The 18,019-nt window shown below is 34.3% G+C and overlaps 1 protein-coding gene and 1 pseudogene across 2 annotated transcripts; both read left to right on the forward strand.

Annotated features, from left to right (window-relative positions):
* Positions 1-652: 652 nt before the first annotated feature.
* On the forward strand, positions 653-4,354 carry LOC107904204 (protein PIN-LIKES 3). Of its 2 annotated transcripts, XM_016830491.2 has the most exons (11): positions 653-1,084; positions 1,985-2,160; positions 2,249-2,328; positions 2,460-2,584; positions 2,670-2,791; positions 2,893-3,126; positions 3,271-3,363; positions 3,488-3,588; positions 3,728-3,780; positions 3,865-4,050; positions 4,175-4,354. In XM_016830491.2, the coding sequence occupies exons 2-11, from the start codon at positions 2,026-2,028 to the stop codon at positions 4,297-4,299; spliced, it is 1,254 nt and encodes a 417-aa protein (XP_016685980.1). In that variant the 5' UTR covers positions 653-1,084; positions 1,985-2,025; the 3' UTR covers positions 4,300-4,354. The 2 variants fall into 2 exon arrangements, with proteins under 2 accessions (XP_016685980.1, XP_016685979.1); XM_016830490.2 differs by lacking the exon at positions 653-1,084 and having other exon boundaries at positions 1,694-2,160.
* A 5,141-nt stretch (positions 4,355-9,495) lies between these two features.
* On the forward strand, positions 9,496-17,642 carry LOC107902467 (3-dehydrosphinganine reductase TSC10A-like; annotated as a pseudogene).
* Positions 17,643-18,019: the final 377 nt, after the last annotated feature.

Below are 18,019 nucleotides of genomic sequence, written 5' to 3' on the forward strand. Positions count from 1 at the left end.
TCTCAAATTTTTTATTTGATTTTAAATATTATAATAATTAATAATGTTAAAATTAATTTTTTATAATTAATAAAAATTAAATGTGTGAGATGATAATATCAAATCGTCAGCATATCCTAATTTATACTTTATAAATCTATTTATTAATAATCTTTTGATTATTAATGTAATAGTTATTATCAGTTAATTAAAATTTGAATTCATATTAAACACACTTATGATTTTACGCTAATTATCACTTAATTAGTGTTATAATAATTAAAATTAATATTTAACACTATAAATATATACATAATCAACCATGCATTTTCATTCAAAATAAGATTACTAGAAAAATTATATTTTTAAATAGGTTTTATTTGTATCTCCAAAAAATGTATAATTTTTATTAAGATTCGAGAATCGAGATGCATAGTTATTATTATTTGATATTTGATTACATTAAAATTAGGCCGGTTTGATTATTTGAATAATTTCTATTTCTTGTTGAATTTTAGATAAAAACCTTTTAAGTTTGGCCATTAGTTTTAAATTTATAAAAATGTTTAGTAATATTAATTTAAATACAAAAAAAGAACCCAAACTTTTAAAAATATTACGAAGTGGTGTTTTAAAATGGTTTATTTAGGAAGCCATTATGATTAATTTAACCAAAAAGAACACTGCTTTCCTAGTGGCTAGCCACCATATAGCCCGACAGCACAGGCTTACCAGCTCCTCTGCCAGATCTCCCAATCTCCCTTTATAACTAGTATTGTCACAACCCTCCCTCATCTCCATTACAAAACCCTCCACTATTCTATTAACCCATCCACCTCCCATTATCATCCAACCTTAGACCTTTCCCAACCATTCCTTTGACCCGAAAGACGAGAGAAGGAGAACATCCGGTTTAGCAGGACTTATCATCTCAGTCTCCATCGGCGTCGGATAAGTTGCAGCGGCGGCGGAGGCTGCTTCAAGAATGCAAATGAAGCAGGAAAGTGATAATTAAAAAGAAGAACACTTGATAAAAATAAAAGGAGTGGGGCCAGTGACAGTCCAAGTATTAATTAAGGGCCACCTAGGGTCTCCATCTAGTTGGGTACAAATTCCCTCTCTTCACTTGCACTCCTTTTCATAACCCATTTCGTGAATATTTTGGTTATGTGGGTCTACATCCATGAAATAAACTTGCATGCCTATGACCCCAATGAAGAACTTAAAGTTATCTATATATAAAATTCAAGAGTCATGTGATTGTTGCATTTGTAGTCTCATTCACATGCGCTTATTTAATTCTATATCTTAAAGTATGAGCATATTCGTTAATGTTTTTTTAATCAAATAGGCAGTATTCTCCAAATTCTTGAATTAGACTAAGGGAATGTATTCTTTCGGGTGGAGTTTCATTGACTTATTAATAAGGGAATGTGTTCTTCCAAGCCTAGTGGTTTCATTATTTATTGAAATCTTTACCACGAAATTGATTTCCCAAAAAATCTATTTTAATCTGTAAAAACAATGGCTTTGGATGCTGATCTATAATAAAAAGAGAAGACTTGGTCATGATTTGGAAAATACAGGTGAAATCATGAGTGGGTAAAAGTAAAAGACAGTGTGAGTGGTCAATTTATAATAATTTTAGGCCTGAAACTTAATACGAGGGACGTATTTATTATAAATAATCCTTTCTCACAATTTTAATTGCATTATATTTCTAATACCATTACGATCAACATCTATCAAACTTATCGCCTGCTATATCTTTGGAATCACTAATTTCCGAAGCTTTATTTTTTTTCAAGTATAAAATTAAATAAATTGCCTGTCCATGTATATGCATAGATTTTGTGCAGGAGAGTTACGTTTTTGTTGAAAAGTGTGAATTAATCATCTGATTCTTTGTTGTGTGAATGCAATATCAGTGGCATTGACGATAGTTGGAAGTTGTTAAATCAAGTCTTTTAGGACTTTGAATATTGATTGTTTATTGGATGTACAGGTGGAATAATCAAGTTGAAGTTCAGGTGTGAGTATAGGCTAATGGGATTCCTTGATCTACTCCTTGTGGCACTGATTCCGGTTATAAAAGTGCTTTTCATTACCGGAGTTGGCTTGTTTCTTGCTTTAGATCGTGTCAATCTGTTGGGACCAGACGCCAGAAACCATTTGAACAAAGTGAGTTTATGCTATTTTACTCAGCCTAGGTTTTACTGGTATGTTCAGTTGTGTTCTTAATATTTTCATCTCTCTTTTCGGCTGACAGATCGTATTCTATGTGTTTGGCCCTGCACTTGTGGCAACCAACTTGGCTCAAACCACAACCTATGAAAGCTTAGTGACATTGTAAGTTTCCCCTACTGGTATTTTCATATCCAAAGTTACACAATTGAGTTTTATTTAAACTATTACATATTCAATATACTAAACTAATAAATCTTTAGTAATTTGATTTATTGAGTCAATTAATTTTGTAGGTGGTTCATGCCGGTGAATATTTTGCTCACATTCATGATTGGGTCAGCACTTGCTTGGCTTCTTATAAAAATCACTAGAACTCCTAAACACCTCCAAGGCATGGTCATCGGTTGTTGTTCTGCTGGTAATTTCTCCTCCCTTAAATTTTTTTTTTTAATGTATAACTGTTGCGATATAATTATTAATTTATAAATTGAATGTATGAATAGGGAATTTGGGAAATTTGCCACTCATTATAGTTCCATCAGTCTGTGAGGAATCAAATAATCCATTTGGAGAATCATCCACTTGTTTTTCAAATGCCCAGGCCTATGCTTCACTGTCTATGGCGGTATCAACTTATCACTGTCTTACAACAATCTTTCCTTCATCAAATTCATCTTATGTTTTACGGATTTGGGTTTGAATGTTGTATAATTCTGTCACCTACAGACAGGAGCCATCTTTATATGGTCATATGTGTATGGCATTATGCGTTCATACGCAAACAACTACAAGGAAGCTGGGTTAACCATCAACATCAACTCTTCTCAAAAGAATTCCAACTCGGAATCAGATTTGGAAACTTGCCGAGAACCTTTACTACCATCAAAGGATTGGGTTGCTGCTTCAGATGAATATTCAGTACAACAACAGCCTCACGGCAATTTTGAAACACAAGAAAAGGTGACCTCATCCTTTTCCTTTCTCTAATATTATTTTATGGATCATTCAACGATTAAAGTAGCGGCTGCAACGTGATTACGATATTCAAACTTTTCGTTTAGTTCTTTAAATGATTATGATATAAGTACTTTTTATTATTATCAGAGTTCAGCTTTGAGGAAGAGATTTCAATGCATAACTATGACCATGAAGAAGATTAACCTGAAGGAAGTGTTTGCACCATCAGCAATTGCAGGAGTATGCCAACATGCTTACATTCTATATATAGTCTTCAAATATTTATATTATAGAGCCAATATTGCTCATTAGCCTTTACCAATAACTGAGAATCGCCTCTCATTTGCATCATTTTGGCCCTCAGATGGTTGGATTTTTCATCGGGACAGTCTCACCAATCCGACAAATACTAATTGGTGCCGATGCTCCTCTTCGTGTTATCGAGACTTCTATAAATTTGCTTGGGTATGTATTTTGCTTCTCATATTTTGTAACTGCGTGTGGGTTCATACATAAATTGTGATATTCGATTAAAAGATATATAGTTCAGAATCTATTAATTAGAAAATGTGATGGACTAAAACCAAAAACCTTATGCACACAGGGACCCAACAGTTGCATGTATGACCTTGCTGGTGGGAGCAAATCTTCTAAAAGGTGATTCATATGTGAAAATTAAATTAAAATTTATGTATTGCATTACAGGTTAGATCAATTTATAATTTTAAGCTTGATTTGCAGGTTTAACAAGATCAGATATTCGTCCTTCAATCATTATAGGGATAATAGCTGTGAGGAACGTATTCATGCCTCTCTTGGGCATTGGCGTTGTTAAAGCTGCACAGCATTTGGGCTTGGTTGGAACAGACGCCTTGTTCCAGTTTGTTCTAATGCTTCAGTATGCCCTTCCGCCTGCCATGGCTGTAGGTATGTATGATAACCATATGCTACATCAATTGTTTTGCTTAAACCATCAAAAATGTCTGCAAAATCTTACTGTTTTTAATCAACTACCGAAGATAATACATTTCGATTTATGATAATGGCACAGGCACAATGACACAGCTATTTCAGATGGGTCAAAGTGAAAGTTCAATAATAATGCTATGGACATATGTTGTAGCAGCATTCTCCCTCACCCTTTGGTCAACGGTTTTCATGTGGCTTTTATTTTGATTTGGGATTGGAAATTGGTTCACATATACATTCTCTATTGACGCATTTAATATTTTACTCTCTTCCTACCATCTCCTATAGATAGATTTATTTTGAAATGGAGTATTTATCAAAATATATATGTATTTATTAAACTCCGGGTTTTAAATTTTATTATTTTTAACCAAAATAGAAATACCAATAAATATAATCAAATTTATACATATAGATCTAACTTCCAATTTTGAGGTTGATTAGAGGTGTCGTCCTCACTCACTCACATACCTCAATTCCTTCCACAAAATAGAGATGTGGAAGAGCCTTGATTTTCGCACTTCCAATGTCGCTTTTGCCACCTCAACTCCTATGATTTTCCTGTCATTTCATTTTGCGCTATTTCGTTTTAGATTCCCGTATTTTTTCAATCAATTTCTATTATTAACCAATATAGTAACACTTTGTTTAAAAAAAAGTATTTTTTTTAACTCAAATCTTGATTTTAAATAAAGAAAATTGATAAATAAGTACTTTTTTTTAATTAGACCTTGATTTTAAATTCGGCTCTTAATCAAGCTAAAAATTTAAAATTTTTAGCTTCTGACTTTTGGAGAAGTGTTTTTCTATGAAGTTATTTTTTATCCCCTCATTAAATATTTTACTTTACAATATCATGTCTAAAATTAATATTTTAATTCCTTAAACAGTGGTGTTGAAACCTCTTGGCGATTGACTTTTTATTTTAAAATGAAAATGGAGTCACCAACAATATTTTTTATTTATGTGTTTGGATCACCTCAAAACTTGGTTATTTTAATAAAATGTTAGATTTATTAAAACGATAATTTTTGGTCTACAAAATTTAGGAAATGAGTTTGGAAGTCAACTACGTACGAGGAAAGGCTAGCGCCCTCATAACACCCAAAATTGGCACCTAATTGATTACTTGATGTCTTAGTGTCGAGAATTGAAAATTCAAATAAAATTTAAAATACGATCCCCTTCTTGCATGATTGCAAACTAAATTGAATTTTATGGAAAGAGCCTTCTTATTTCTAGTCAATCGAGAAAATGATCATGTCTCGTAAGTTAGGGCATGATATCTCGAATCCTTGAAAATAAGGATTCTCATTATTTGATTATTACCTAAGTCTTATATATTTTGAATTTTAAAAGGATGCTCGTTTATCTTGGTTCAGGAAGAAAGTTTTACCCCGTAAGTTTGGGCACTATTTTTCGAATCCCTAAACAAAGAACATTGCCTCAGTTTTAAAAAAATTCTTTTTTATGCATCGAGTAAAAATGAATATAACATTTAATGCAATATGCAATTAATTTATTCAAATGATGGTACAAAAATAAACAAATATTTAAACATGTTGCATAATATGGAAATGAAAAAAATAGTATAGAATAGCTTACGTGGTCAAAAAAAATGATAACAAAATAATAACAAGGGGTAGTTGGAATAATTTTTAGCCGATTAATGATACTATTTAATAATGAAAATAATAGTAAAATAATAAGTGGAACATTAGTAATGACAAAAAATGGTAAAATAAAAAAAAGTATGATAATGCTATGATCATGGTTGTGTAATATTAGTGATGAAAAAATAAAATATTAATTAGTAAAAATAATCATTTAACAATAACATTAACATTAAGAAAAAAATGAACTAAAATGAGATGATTAAGAAACTTAAGGATAAAAATGCAAGTTATGTAAATTAAAGGATAAAATATAAATAAGGAATTAAAAATGCTGAAAATTAAATAAATAAAAAGGGCAAGATTAAATAAAAAAAGATTAAATTGAAACCACAATAAAATTTTAGTGGATAAAATAATAAAAAAAGTAAATAAAGAGGCAAAATTAAATAAATAAGGGATTAAATTGAAATTTAAACAGAACTTAAAGCATAAATTGTGAAAAAAATAAGAAAAAGGGAAGTAAATGACTAAATTGACAATATAACAAAATTTAGCGCCTAAATTACAAGGAAATAGAATATAAATGATTAAATTAAAATGAAATATAAAAGTTTGGGGCTTAGAGAGCAATTAATCCAATCCATGTCATTCTCTTGGGTTGACAATAGGTCAAAGGACCAAACCGCAAATGAATCAAAATAACGAGGTAAAAATGAAATAAAATAAAAATGCGCAGGATTAATTTAAAACATGCTAAAAAGCAAAACGACTGAAATAGCAAATAACCCATTCCTTCAAAAACAAGCAGATCTAAAGGAGTTCGGGTCGGGTTGTCAAGCTAAGCGTCAAAATAGAGGTGATCATGGGCCGGGCCGGGCCTAGAAAAAATTCGACCCGCATCCTATGCCCGTGCCGAGCCGACCTGAAATATGGACCTAAAATTTTGTCCAGGCCCAGCCCAAGAAAAATTCCTAAGCCCGAGCCCGGCCCGGCCCATTTTTTTAATAAACACCAAAAATTTATTTTAAAAATAAAAATAAAAAAAGTATTTTAAAAATATTTTAAATTAAAGAAATAAAAAAATAAAAAATATATTATATATTTGGGCCGGACCCGGGCCAAAAAAGTGGTGCCCAAGGCCCGACCCATTTTTTAAACGGGCCTCATTTTTTGTCCAAACCTATATTTTGGGCCTATATTTTTACCCGAACCCTCCCATATTTCGGGTGGGCCGCGTCAAAACGACGCCATTTTGGGCGTTTGAAGGTCAAACCCAAAACGACGTCATATAGGGCTCTATATAAATAAAAAAAATCAGAACAAAAAAACATTTTAAACCTTGTTAAAAATTTTCTTTTCTCTTGTTTTTTTCTCTCAAAGACACCCCTATGTCCTGCCATGGGACGATGGGTCTCTGCCGTGGCCACCGGTCCTTCGGTGGTCGGAGTTCCCCAAAATAGGCCTTTTTTATCCCTTTTTTGTGTAGATTGTGGATCTAGGGTTAGATCCTCTGGAATCTAGTTAAAACTCGACTGGAAATCAAGAAACCTTTTGGCTCCTCTTCTCCGATGAAGCCGTCAACGGTGGTGGAAGATGAACAGGTAAAAAAATTTAAACTTTTTGTTTTATTTTTCTTATATTTTTCAAAACAAGAAGAAAGAAAAAGAAAAACAAAATAGGACTACCTTCGTATTTTCTTTTTAACTTTGTTGTTCTTTTTTTTTTGTATTCGATTTTTTCTATCCAAACGTTACCTGTGATGGCTGTGGCTTTTATAGCCAAACTATAATATTTATTTTTGTTTCTTTTCTGTTCTCTTCTTTGTCTTCTGCTTTCTTTTTTTTTGCAGGTATTTCACGACGATGGCAAAGACTTTTCGGTCAATTATGGTGGGGAGATGTGCCTTTGCCATTTCAGGTGAAATGATGGCAGGGGCAAACCTTAGGCGACGTGCCTATTGACGTGGAGAGGAGCGGTGGCGGCTGGTGAGGTCTTAGAGGTGGCTAGGGTTCCTTATTTAGTTTTTAGGTTTTAGGCTTTGAGCTTTTAAGGTTTTTAGGTTAGCAGATTCGATATTTAGGGTTTTGGGCTTGTAAATGGACCTTTATTATTTTTATTTATTTGTTTTTGTTTGTTTTTGTGTGGGCTGTACAGATTTGGGCCATTATAAGTGGCAAACGCCATCAAACTTTTCAAAAACTCTTTTTCACCACATTTTTAAAAAATACTTTTCAACCTCAATGGTAAATTAATCTTAATTCTTCTTTTTACCTACCACATTTTGCAAATCATTCAAATATTTATTATTATAATAAAAAATCTTTATATATTACTAAATTTATTTAACAAATATATTTATAAAAAATAATATAAATAATAAAAGAGGATAAATTATTTTATGGACCCTTCTCATCACACCATCCATGATCCATTTTCAATTATTTAATGACATTTCAACATTTTTTTCCATGTCATTAATACATGATTTTGATAATTTTTTTTACCTTGAACTTTGACCCCTAAACCCTAAAATATTAGCCCCCAATTTGAGCCCCAAACCATAAACCTCAATCCCAAAACTTCAAACCATGAACCATAAATCCTAAACATTGAACCTTGAGTTCAAAATTCAATGTTTATGGTTTATGATTTGAGGTTCAAGATTTAGGTTTTGAGTTCATGGTAAAAAAAATACCAAAATTATGTAACAATGACATGAAAAAAATTGTTGAAATGTTATTAAATAATTGAAAAGTGACCATAAATGATGTGGTGGGTAGGATCCATAAAATAATTTCTCATAAAATAGGCTTTAGTTTAATGGTAAAGTATAATTGTGAAAAATTAAAGACACATGAATTCAAATCCTATTGTGCACATTTTTTCAAAATAAAAGATATAAAATGATAAAATACCCTTAAAATAATATAATTTGTTTTGTAAAGTGAAGGTATTTTTGTTTTTTCAGCTAAGTTGGTACCAAAAGGATTAACCAAACACACCAACTTAGTTAGAAGTTTTATAATAAGTATAGATTTATAATAATCAATGCAAGTAAATAGCAAATTAAAATTTTCAAGGTTTTTTTTTCTCCAAGCCGTTTACTTCTTCACTTTTGTTTTGCCCTGCGGCGGTGTTAGCCTCTAGGTTGGCTATTGCTTGCCTTTTTCTCCTTTCATCCCACTAACCCTCTTTTTCTTTCTTTCCCTCATTCTCTCAATGTGCCTTCTCTCTTTTTAGTTTGCAAATATATTTTGTGGGTCTCTTTGCTATATTCACAAGTTGTAATGGACAAATGGCAGTGCTTGTCGTCGCTAAAGCTCTATTAGCTACCAGTAGTTTCTCTTAGAATGTAGGTGGCTTTTCGTCTGCTTTTTAATTTGTTTTCATTTTGAGAGTATTTCAGAATAATAAATGATTTCATGAGTCGGTTTGAACCTGTGTTATCTTAAGTTTTATATATAATTTTTTGTTTGTTTTCCATTGTTTAACAAGTCTTAACTTTTTGAAGTTTTTGTTAGCATGTTTTTTAGTTTTGTTAATGCATGTAGTCTTGCTTTTGCAAATAATTTTAGGGATGGTTTTGTCATCGTCATCTCCAGTTTGGTGGATGTTCAATTCTCTTGACGATTTTTATCTGTCACTTTGGACCATTTGATGTTGACTTCCTTGTCGTATTAAGTGCTTGCAATCACTTCAAATATGTCATGTTTGAGTTGTGACAAAACTAATTGTCAGTGCGTCATAATGATCTATTGATGCTGAGGTTAAAACCTTTATTGTGTTAATGGAGCTTGTTCTTCACCGCCTACGACGGGTGTTTGTTGTTTCCTTCCCCCCTCCCGAATTTTATGGTCTCATTCACGGAATGAATTAATAGATTTCCCTTTCAAAAATTTCTTTTAAAGAAACAAATAAATAGCAAATTAAAATCTTCAAGAATTTACAATAAGATGCTACTATTGGAGTGATAATATTATTGTATATTGACATTAAATGTGAGTTTTGAAGGGTACTCAATAATTGAATTTAGGTGTAATTGCTTATAATTATAAATATATTATTTTTTTGATAAATACTGTAATTAGTAAATTCTATTGAATTTAGGGTCCGTTTGGTTCAGTAAATCTTAGATTATGCTTAGTAATAGGATTACAAGAATGTAAGATTATAGGTGGAATGTGAGATTACTTTGTTTGGTTCATTTGGCTAGAATGTAAGATTATTTAGAAGCGCATTTTACCAAATTGTCCTTATTATAAAATGTAAGATTATCTAAAAGCACATTTAAGAAAAAAAACCCTAAATTGATTAACATAATAAAAACAAAAGACAAATTAATTCAAAATTTAAGATTATGTCCATCATCTAAAATAACTTAAGAAATGAGTTATAAGAGATTACAAATATAAAATTACAAAATAGCTAGAATGTTGACAATACTCTTATTTTGAAATATTATATTTAGCAAACTAAACGCGTGATAAATATATTTGAAACACTCCAAATATTTGCTATATTTCTTAAGAGCTAATAATGTAATAATTAATCATGATAATTTTCCACTTTTATCTTTTTTAATTACATATTGTGGACTAAATATGACAACTATTACCTTAATAAATATTAAGATATTGAAATTTACTTATTAGAAACACATATATTTTTTTGTGGTATGAAAGGTTAGGCAAGATTCGATTCGAAAAATTTGATAAAAAAATTAATTTTAAATTAATTAGTTCGAGTTATTCGAATAAACTTAAATAAGAAAAAAAATTAAAAATTTTAGTTTAACTCAAATATAAATTACACAATTCAAGTTATCTAAAAATCTAAATAAAAAAAAAGACAAAACTATATCAGATAAATAATTATTTATCAACCGTACTCAAGCTTCATCCATATTGACGTCTATAAATTTGGGTGTAGAGCAACTTTCATATTTGAACACTCCCTTTTAATCACCACCGTCCATTTTCCCATCACAACCGTCTATGTTCCTCTTCACTCTCCCCCTTGCACCTTTCCTGCTCCTCCTCCTATACTTCATCGTCCGGTCACCATACCAATAAAAAACCGTCACCTGTTCATAACCAGCGGTTCGAGTGGCATCGGCTTGGCCTTGGCTCAAAAAGCCGTGTCAGAAGGAGCTCGTGTCTCTCTCCTGTCTCGCTCCCTCCATAAACTGGAGGAGCCCACGGCGTCGACGTAGCAATCTTCGCTGCCGACGTCCGCGAATACGACGCCGTGGAAGGAGCAGTGGTGGAATCTGGGCCCATTGACGTGCTGGTGGTTAACCAGGGAGTATTTGTACCGCAAGCATTGGAGAAGCAGGGACTGGATGAGATAAAGTTGATAATAGATGTGAAATTGATGGGGAGCTTTAACGTTATCAAAGCGGTTTTGCCATTGATGAAGTAAAGGAAAGATGGCGCGCCAGCTGCCATTGCTCTTGTCTCATCACAAGTCGGTCAAGTAGGTTCATCACTCTTGTCTACTCATATCTCCATTTTTTTTCTTACTTTATACTATTTATAAAATTATAAAGCATTAATTTTTTTATATTAATATGTATAGATCGTATAATTAAATTTAAATAAAATTTATTATTTATTTATTGTTATAAAATGGCAGATTGACTTTAGTATTGCCAATTAGAAAAAAATTAGTGATATGGAATTAGCTATATTAATTCAATTAATAAATTAAAGATAATTAATTATAATATTAATGTTTTTCATTAATTGTGCATATTTTAATTGGTATAATAAAAATTTAATCTTTAATGTGTACACATTTTGTCGACTTGTCTTGATTTAACAAAATTAGCCTGTAACATTTGTGTAAATGTGTAAATATTGAGACTAAATTTGTTGAATTATTTAGAATCAAAATTAATTTGACAAAATATATAAACTTCGAGGGTTAAATTTGTTATTATACAAATCAAAATTATAAATTATCCTTAATTGTTTATTTTCAAATTTGACAAAGGAAAAATTGCTCCAATTTTGTTTGAGAGATATAAAACACATTTTCTATAAAATAATAGAATTTATAGTTTATAAAAAGAATACAAGGACATTAGGAGGTAAGCTAGAAGTTTTGTTTAAAGCTTAAATTAAATTATTAATTCTTAAAAAAAAGTTAAAATTATAATTGTTCTTAAAAAAAAACCTAAATTAATTTTTTTTAATTTTAGAAGGAATTTAGTTATTTAACCAATTATATCTATATGCGTTTGTAATTAAGTTACTCAGACTATGACAAAAAAGAAAAGAAAAATAGTAAGAAATGCCATGTCCAAGGCACCTAACTCGGGCATGTCTATACATTAGTTTGAAGTTTATTTTAGTTTTATTTTAGCAATTTCAGATTAATATATATATAATTTGATATATAAATTGGAGGTTGTAGTAATGGTAACATTATTGTATTAAAGTATGAGTTATTCATTGTTGTAATAAATTGCTATAAATTATAGTTTCCTTGATTGATTTTCTTTTTTTGGGGTAAAAAAATAGGTAGGCATTTAAGCAACAAAAGTTGGGCTGCGAGGGCTAGCAGAAGCATTGCAACAGGAGCTCATTTCTGATAACCTTCATGTCTCTCTAATTTTCCCTCCTGACACTGAAACTCCTGGTCTTCAGGAAGGTACCACATTTCTTTTTTCTTTTACTATATTTATGATAATCCCAACCCCAGCCCTTTTACTCACAACATATATATATATATATATGTTAAGAAATGGCTTAAAATTGGTAGTGGATTGTTGTTGTTGGTAGTGGGTTGTTGGTGGTAGTGGATTAGTGGATGGTTGTTGGTGTCCATTTTCAACCACAAATCTTTGCCAAAGTTTTGGACAATTATGTCCTTGAACTCTCTTATAAATAGAGAGGTTCATTAGCCATATTCATCATCCCAAACCAAGAGAGAGCAAAGCTTGTTCTTTGAAAGCTAGGATTTTAGCTTTCGGGTTTTCTATAGGGGTTGAGAGTTGTGAGGTTCTCGGGTTGTGTCTTGAGTGTAAAACACTTGTAATCTTCATCTTGTTATAGTGAAATTTCTTTTCGCCTCTGCCCGTGGACGTAGGCATTAAAGCCGAACCACGTAAATCCTTGTGTTCACTTTATTTTTCGTTCCGGTCAATTTACTTGTAGTCATATCGGAGTTCTCGAATCGATCCTTTCCGCAACAAATTGGTATCAGAGCGTAGTTGAAGGAGTGATAATATTTTCTGAATTGCCCTGTGACTGCAGCTTTGTCTGATCTTTCACATCAGGAAGAAAATATTATCATTCATTCAAAGGTTCCAAATTATGGCTACAAGTGTTTCATCGACTAAGTATGATGTCGAGAAATTTACCGGGAAAAATAGTTTCAGTTTATGGCGCATCAAGATGCGGGCAGTGCTGGTTCAACAAGGATTGCTAAAAGCATTGTCTGGTAAAGATAAATTACCAAGCACGCTTTCGGAAGAGCAAAAGGATGACATGCTAGAAAGAGCACATAGTGCTATTCTGCTATGTCTAGGAGATGAAGTGCTACGAGAAGTAGCGGATGAGAAAACCGCGTCCGGTTTGTGGCTCCGGTTAGAGAGCAAGTACATGACGAAGTCATTGACGAACCGGCTCTACCTCAAGCAAAGACTCTATGCCCTGAAGATGGAGGAAGGTACACCTGTTTCCCAGCACCTGGATAAATTCAATTCCATTATCATGGATTTGAATAATATCGATAACAAAATCGATGATGAGGACCAAGCAATAATTGTTTTGTGTTCTTTGCCTCCCTCGTATGAGAATTTTGTTGATACAATGATGTACGGTCGTGATGACCTGACTCTAGAGGAGGTGAAAAATGCCTTAAGTTCCAGTGAGTTGAGGAAGAAAATCACTGGTAAGGTGGTCGAAAACAATGAAGGCGAAGGCTTGGTTGCTCGAGGAAGATCCAAGGCAAAGGGTGGAAGTTCAAGTAAAAGCCATCCTAGATCGCAGTCCAAGAAGAGAATACAGTGCTACTACTGTAAGAAGTACGGGCACATGAAGGTAGATTGTCCGAAAAGGAAGGAGAAATCAGAATCACAGGAGCAACAAAATGATCGTGCGAATGTAGCTGATGCAGATTCTTCAAGTGATGCCGAGATCGTTCTTGCAGTATCCGACTCTTACGCTGGTGGGAGATGGATTCTTGATACGGGAGCTACATTTCATATAAGTACTTCGAAAGATGCATTCTCAACATACGAGAAGCATTCTGGTTCAGTACTAATGGGAAATGACCACGCATGTCAAGTCATGGGGATTGGCACAGTTCGTATAAAGATGTTTGACGGTATTGTTAGAACTCTAACTGATGTTCGGCACATTCCAGAAATGAAGAAAAATTTGATCTCTTTGAGTACGTTGGACAAGAAAGGCTTTCGGTACTCTGCTGAAGGTGGAGTTCTCAAGGTATTCTCGGGTGCTTTGACTGTGATACGTGGTAATTTGGAGCGGGGCCTTTACTTCCTCGATGGTTCCTCGGTTACAAGTGTTGCGGGAGTGTCATCATCAGATGATCTAGATTCTGACACCACGAAGTTATGGCATATGCGGCTCGGGCATATGAGCGAGAGAGGCTTATCGGTGCTAAGCAAACGAGGATTATTGTCTGGGCAGTGTACAGGAAAGTTGAATTTCTGTGAGCACTGCGTCTTCGGTAAGCAGACTCGGGTAAAGTTCAGCACTGGGATTCACAAGACAAAAGGCACAGTGGATTACTTCCATTCTGACCTTTGGGGGCCTTCTCCGACAATTTCTAAAGGTGGTTACAGATATCTGCTTACCTTTATCGATGATTACTCGAGAAAGGTTTGGGTGTATTTTCTGAAGAGCAAGTATGAGGTTCTCATCAACTTCAAGCAATTTAAAGCTTTGATCGAAAATCAAACAGGAAAGAAGATCAAGCGATTCCGGACGGATAATGGCTTGGAGTTTTGCTCAGGTGAATTCAATGAGTTCTGCAAAAATGAAGGAATAGTGAGACACCGCACTGTTCGTCGAACACCACAACAAAATGGAGTTGCAGAACGCATGAATAGAACTCTCTTGGAGCGAGCTCGTTGCATGCGATCAAATGCTGGGCTCGGTGAAGAATTTTGGGCTGAAGCTGTTAATACTGCTTGTTATTTGGTTAACAGATCTCCGTCAACAGCTATTGAGCTGAAGACTCCTGAGGAAGTATGGTTTGGTTCTCCTGCTGATTACTCTGGTTTAAGAGTGTTTGGCTGCCCTGCGTATGCTCATGTAAATGAGGGAAAACTCAAACCGAGGGCGAAGAAATGCATATTTCTTGGATACGGCCAAGGGGTGAAAGGATACAGGTTGTGGTGTCCTGATCCGGTTTCGTCCAAGTTCATCATCAGCAGAGATGTGACTTTTGATGAGTCATCCATGCTTCGATCCACCACAAATTCCCGGGAAAAGGAGGAGTCAGATAGAATGGGAGATCACGGTGTTGAGAAGCAGGTGGAGTGTCAGGTGGACGCTCCAATTCCTACGGAAGGTACTTCAGTCCAGGATGATCAAGTTGAGGTGCAAGATTCCGATGAAGATGAGTCACCTCAAGAAAAACCATATAGCATTGCCACTGGAAGAACGAAGAGACAAATCAAACCAAATCCGCGTTACGCTAATCTGGTGTCTTTCGCGCTCAGTGTGGCGGAGTCCATTGGTATAGAACCTTCCAGTTATAATGAGGCTGTCACGTGTGATGAGTCGGCACAGTGGGCAATTGCTATGAGTGAGGAGATAGAATCTCTTCACAAGAACCATACTTGGGAGTTGGTTAAGCCGCCAAGTAACCAGAAGATAGTTGGTTGCAAATGGGTCTTCAAGAAAAAGGAAGGCATCCTAGGGGTTGAAGCAACTAGATTCAAGGCACGATTGGTTGCTAAAGGCTTCACTCAGAAAGAGGGGATTGACTACAATGAAGTTTTCTCCCCAGTCGTAAAGCATTCTTCCATTCGTGTATTACTTGCCATGGTGGCCAAGTCTGATCTAGAACTTGAGCAGCTTGACGTAAAAACGGCGTTCTTGCATGGTGAGCTCGAGGAAACAATCTACATGCGTCAACCAGAGGGTTTTACAGTTCCTGGTAAAGAAGACCATGTCTGTCTATTAAAGAAGTCTTTATATGGATTGAAACAATCCCCAAGGCAGTGGTACAAGCGGTTTGATAGCTTCATGATTCAGCATGGTTACACAAGATGTGACTATGATGCTTGTGTCTATCATCGGAAGCTCTCAGATGGTTCGCACATTTATTTGTTGCTGTATGTTGATGACATGTTAATTGCTTCCAAAAACATGTCGGAAATCAACAAGTTAAAGTCGCAGTTGAGTGGTGAGTTCGAGATGAAGGATCTGGGTGCTGCCAAGAAAATTTTGGGCATGGATATTCACAGAGATCGCAAGGCGGGCAAGCTTCGTGTGTCGCAGAAGAACTACATTGAAAAGGTTCTTCAACGCTTCGGCATGGATAAAGCGAAAACTGTGAGTACTCCGTTGGCACCACATTTCAAACTCTCTGCAGAGTTGTCACCACAATCTGATGAAGAAAAGCAGCAAATGTCTCACATTCCATACTCGAGTGCAGTTGGAAGCGTGATGTATGCAATGGTTTGCACTCGTCCAGACATTTCACATGCAGTTAGTGTGGTCAGCAGATACATGAGTTGTCCTGGCAAGGAACACTGGCAGGCCGTGAAATGGATTCTCAGGTACTTGAGAGGTTCTGCAGATTTATGCTTGGTATATGATCAGAGTGACTGCACTAGCAGTGTCACGGGCTATGTGGACTCTGATTATGCTGGAGATCTGGACAAAAGAAGATCTCTGACGGGTTATGTTTTCACTTATTCTGGAGGAGCCATTTGTTGGAAAGCTGTGTTACAGTCTACCGTAGCCTTATCTACGACTGAGGCGGAATATATGGCGTTAGCAGAAGCAGTGAAAGAAGCATTGTGGATGAAAGGTCTAGTAAGCAGTTTGGGTTTACAACAGGATTTCACTGTTGTATTTTGCGATAGCCAGAGTGCCATACATCTGACTAAAAATCAGATGTTTCATGAACGGACCAAACACATTGATGTCAGATATCATTTTGTTCGGGAACATGTTACGCAAGGTGACATTGTTATCAGCAAGGTTGCTACCGAGAAGAATCCTGCAGATATGTTAACTAAGGTGATCCCTGCATATAAGTTCAAGCATTGCTTGGACTTGATAGGTATTCGGGATTGATTAGCGCCAGAGAGGCGTTTGGAAGAGGTGATCCAGTTCGAGGAATTCACTATGATGTTCAGCTTGGTAAATTTCAAGCCAAGGTGGAGATTTGTTAAGAAATGGCTTAAAATTGGTAGTGGATTGTTGTTGTTGGTAGTGGGTTGTTGGTGGTAGTGGATTAGTGGATGGTTGTTGGTGTCCATTTTCAACCACAAATCTTTGCCAAAGTTTTGGACAATTATGTCCTTGAACTCTCTTATAAATAGAGAGGTTCATTAGCCATATTCATCATCCCAAACCAAGAGAGAGCAAAGCTTGTTCTTTGAAAGCTAGGATTTTAGCTTTCGGGTTTTCTATAGGGGTTGAGAGTTGTGAGGTTCTCGGGTTGTGTCTTGAGTGTAAAACACTTGTAATCTTCATCTTGTTATAGTGAAATTTCTTTTCGCCTCTGCCCGTGGACGTAGGCATTAAAGCCGAACCACGTAAATCCTTGTGTTCACTTTATTTTTCGTTCCGGTCAATTTACTTGTAGTCATATCGGAGTTCTCGAATCGATCCTTTCCGCAACAATATATATATAGATTAAAGTGTTGTTTGCGGCATTTGATCTCTTCGTAATCATTCAGCTCTTACAGGGTGTTTATACATTACCTATGTTTTTCAGTAGACTTCATTGTGTCTGCTCTGCTTCTCTTAATATCACAAGCTTCACATCCTTTTTTTTCATTAATAAAACTATGATTTTGGCTGAGAAAAAAAGTCAATTTGGGTGTTACAATGCATGATAGTAAATTTCATTTTGTTTGAATAATAAATAAATTATGTGTAATCCACGTAGTAATTCATATATATGCAACGTCAATAAGTTAAAAGTATTAATTTTTTTATTTATTTTGACGTGATTTGACAAAAAATATAAATTTAATGTCTAAAAAAAATAAAAAAATTTAAATGAATAGCTAAAATGATTTTTTTATATAAAATTAGAGGGCTAAGTAAATTATTATGCCTTAAAATTATGAATTTTGGCTTTAAAAAATCAAT

Source organism: Gossypium hirsutum, chromosome D05 (genome assembly GCF_007990345.1).
Source record: "Gossypium hirsutum isolate 1008001.06 chromosome D05, Gossypium_hirsutum_v2.1, whole genome shotgun sequence".
Taxonomy (NCBI): domain Eukaryota; kingdom Viridiplantae; phylum Streptophyta; class Magnoliopsida; order Malvales; family Malvaceae; genus Gossypium; species Gossypium hirsutum.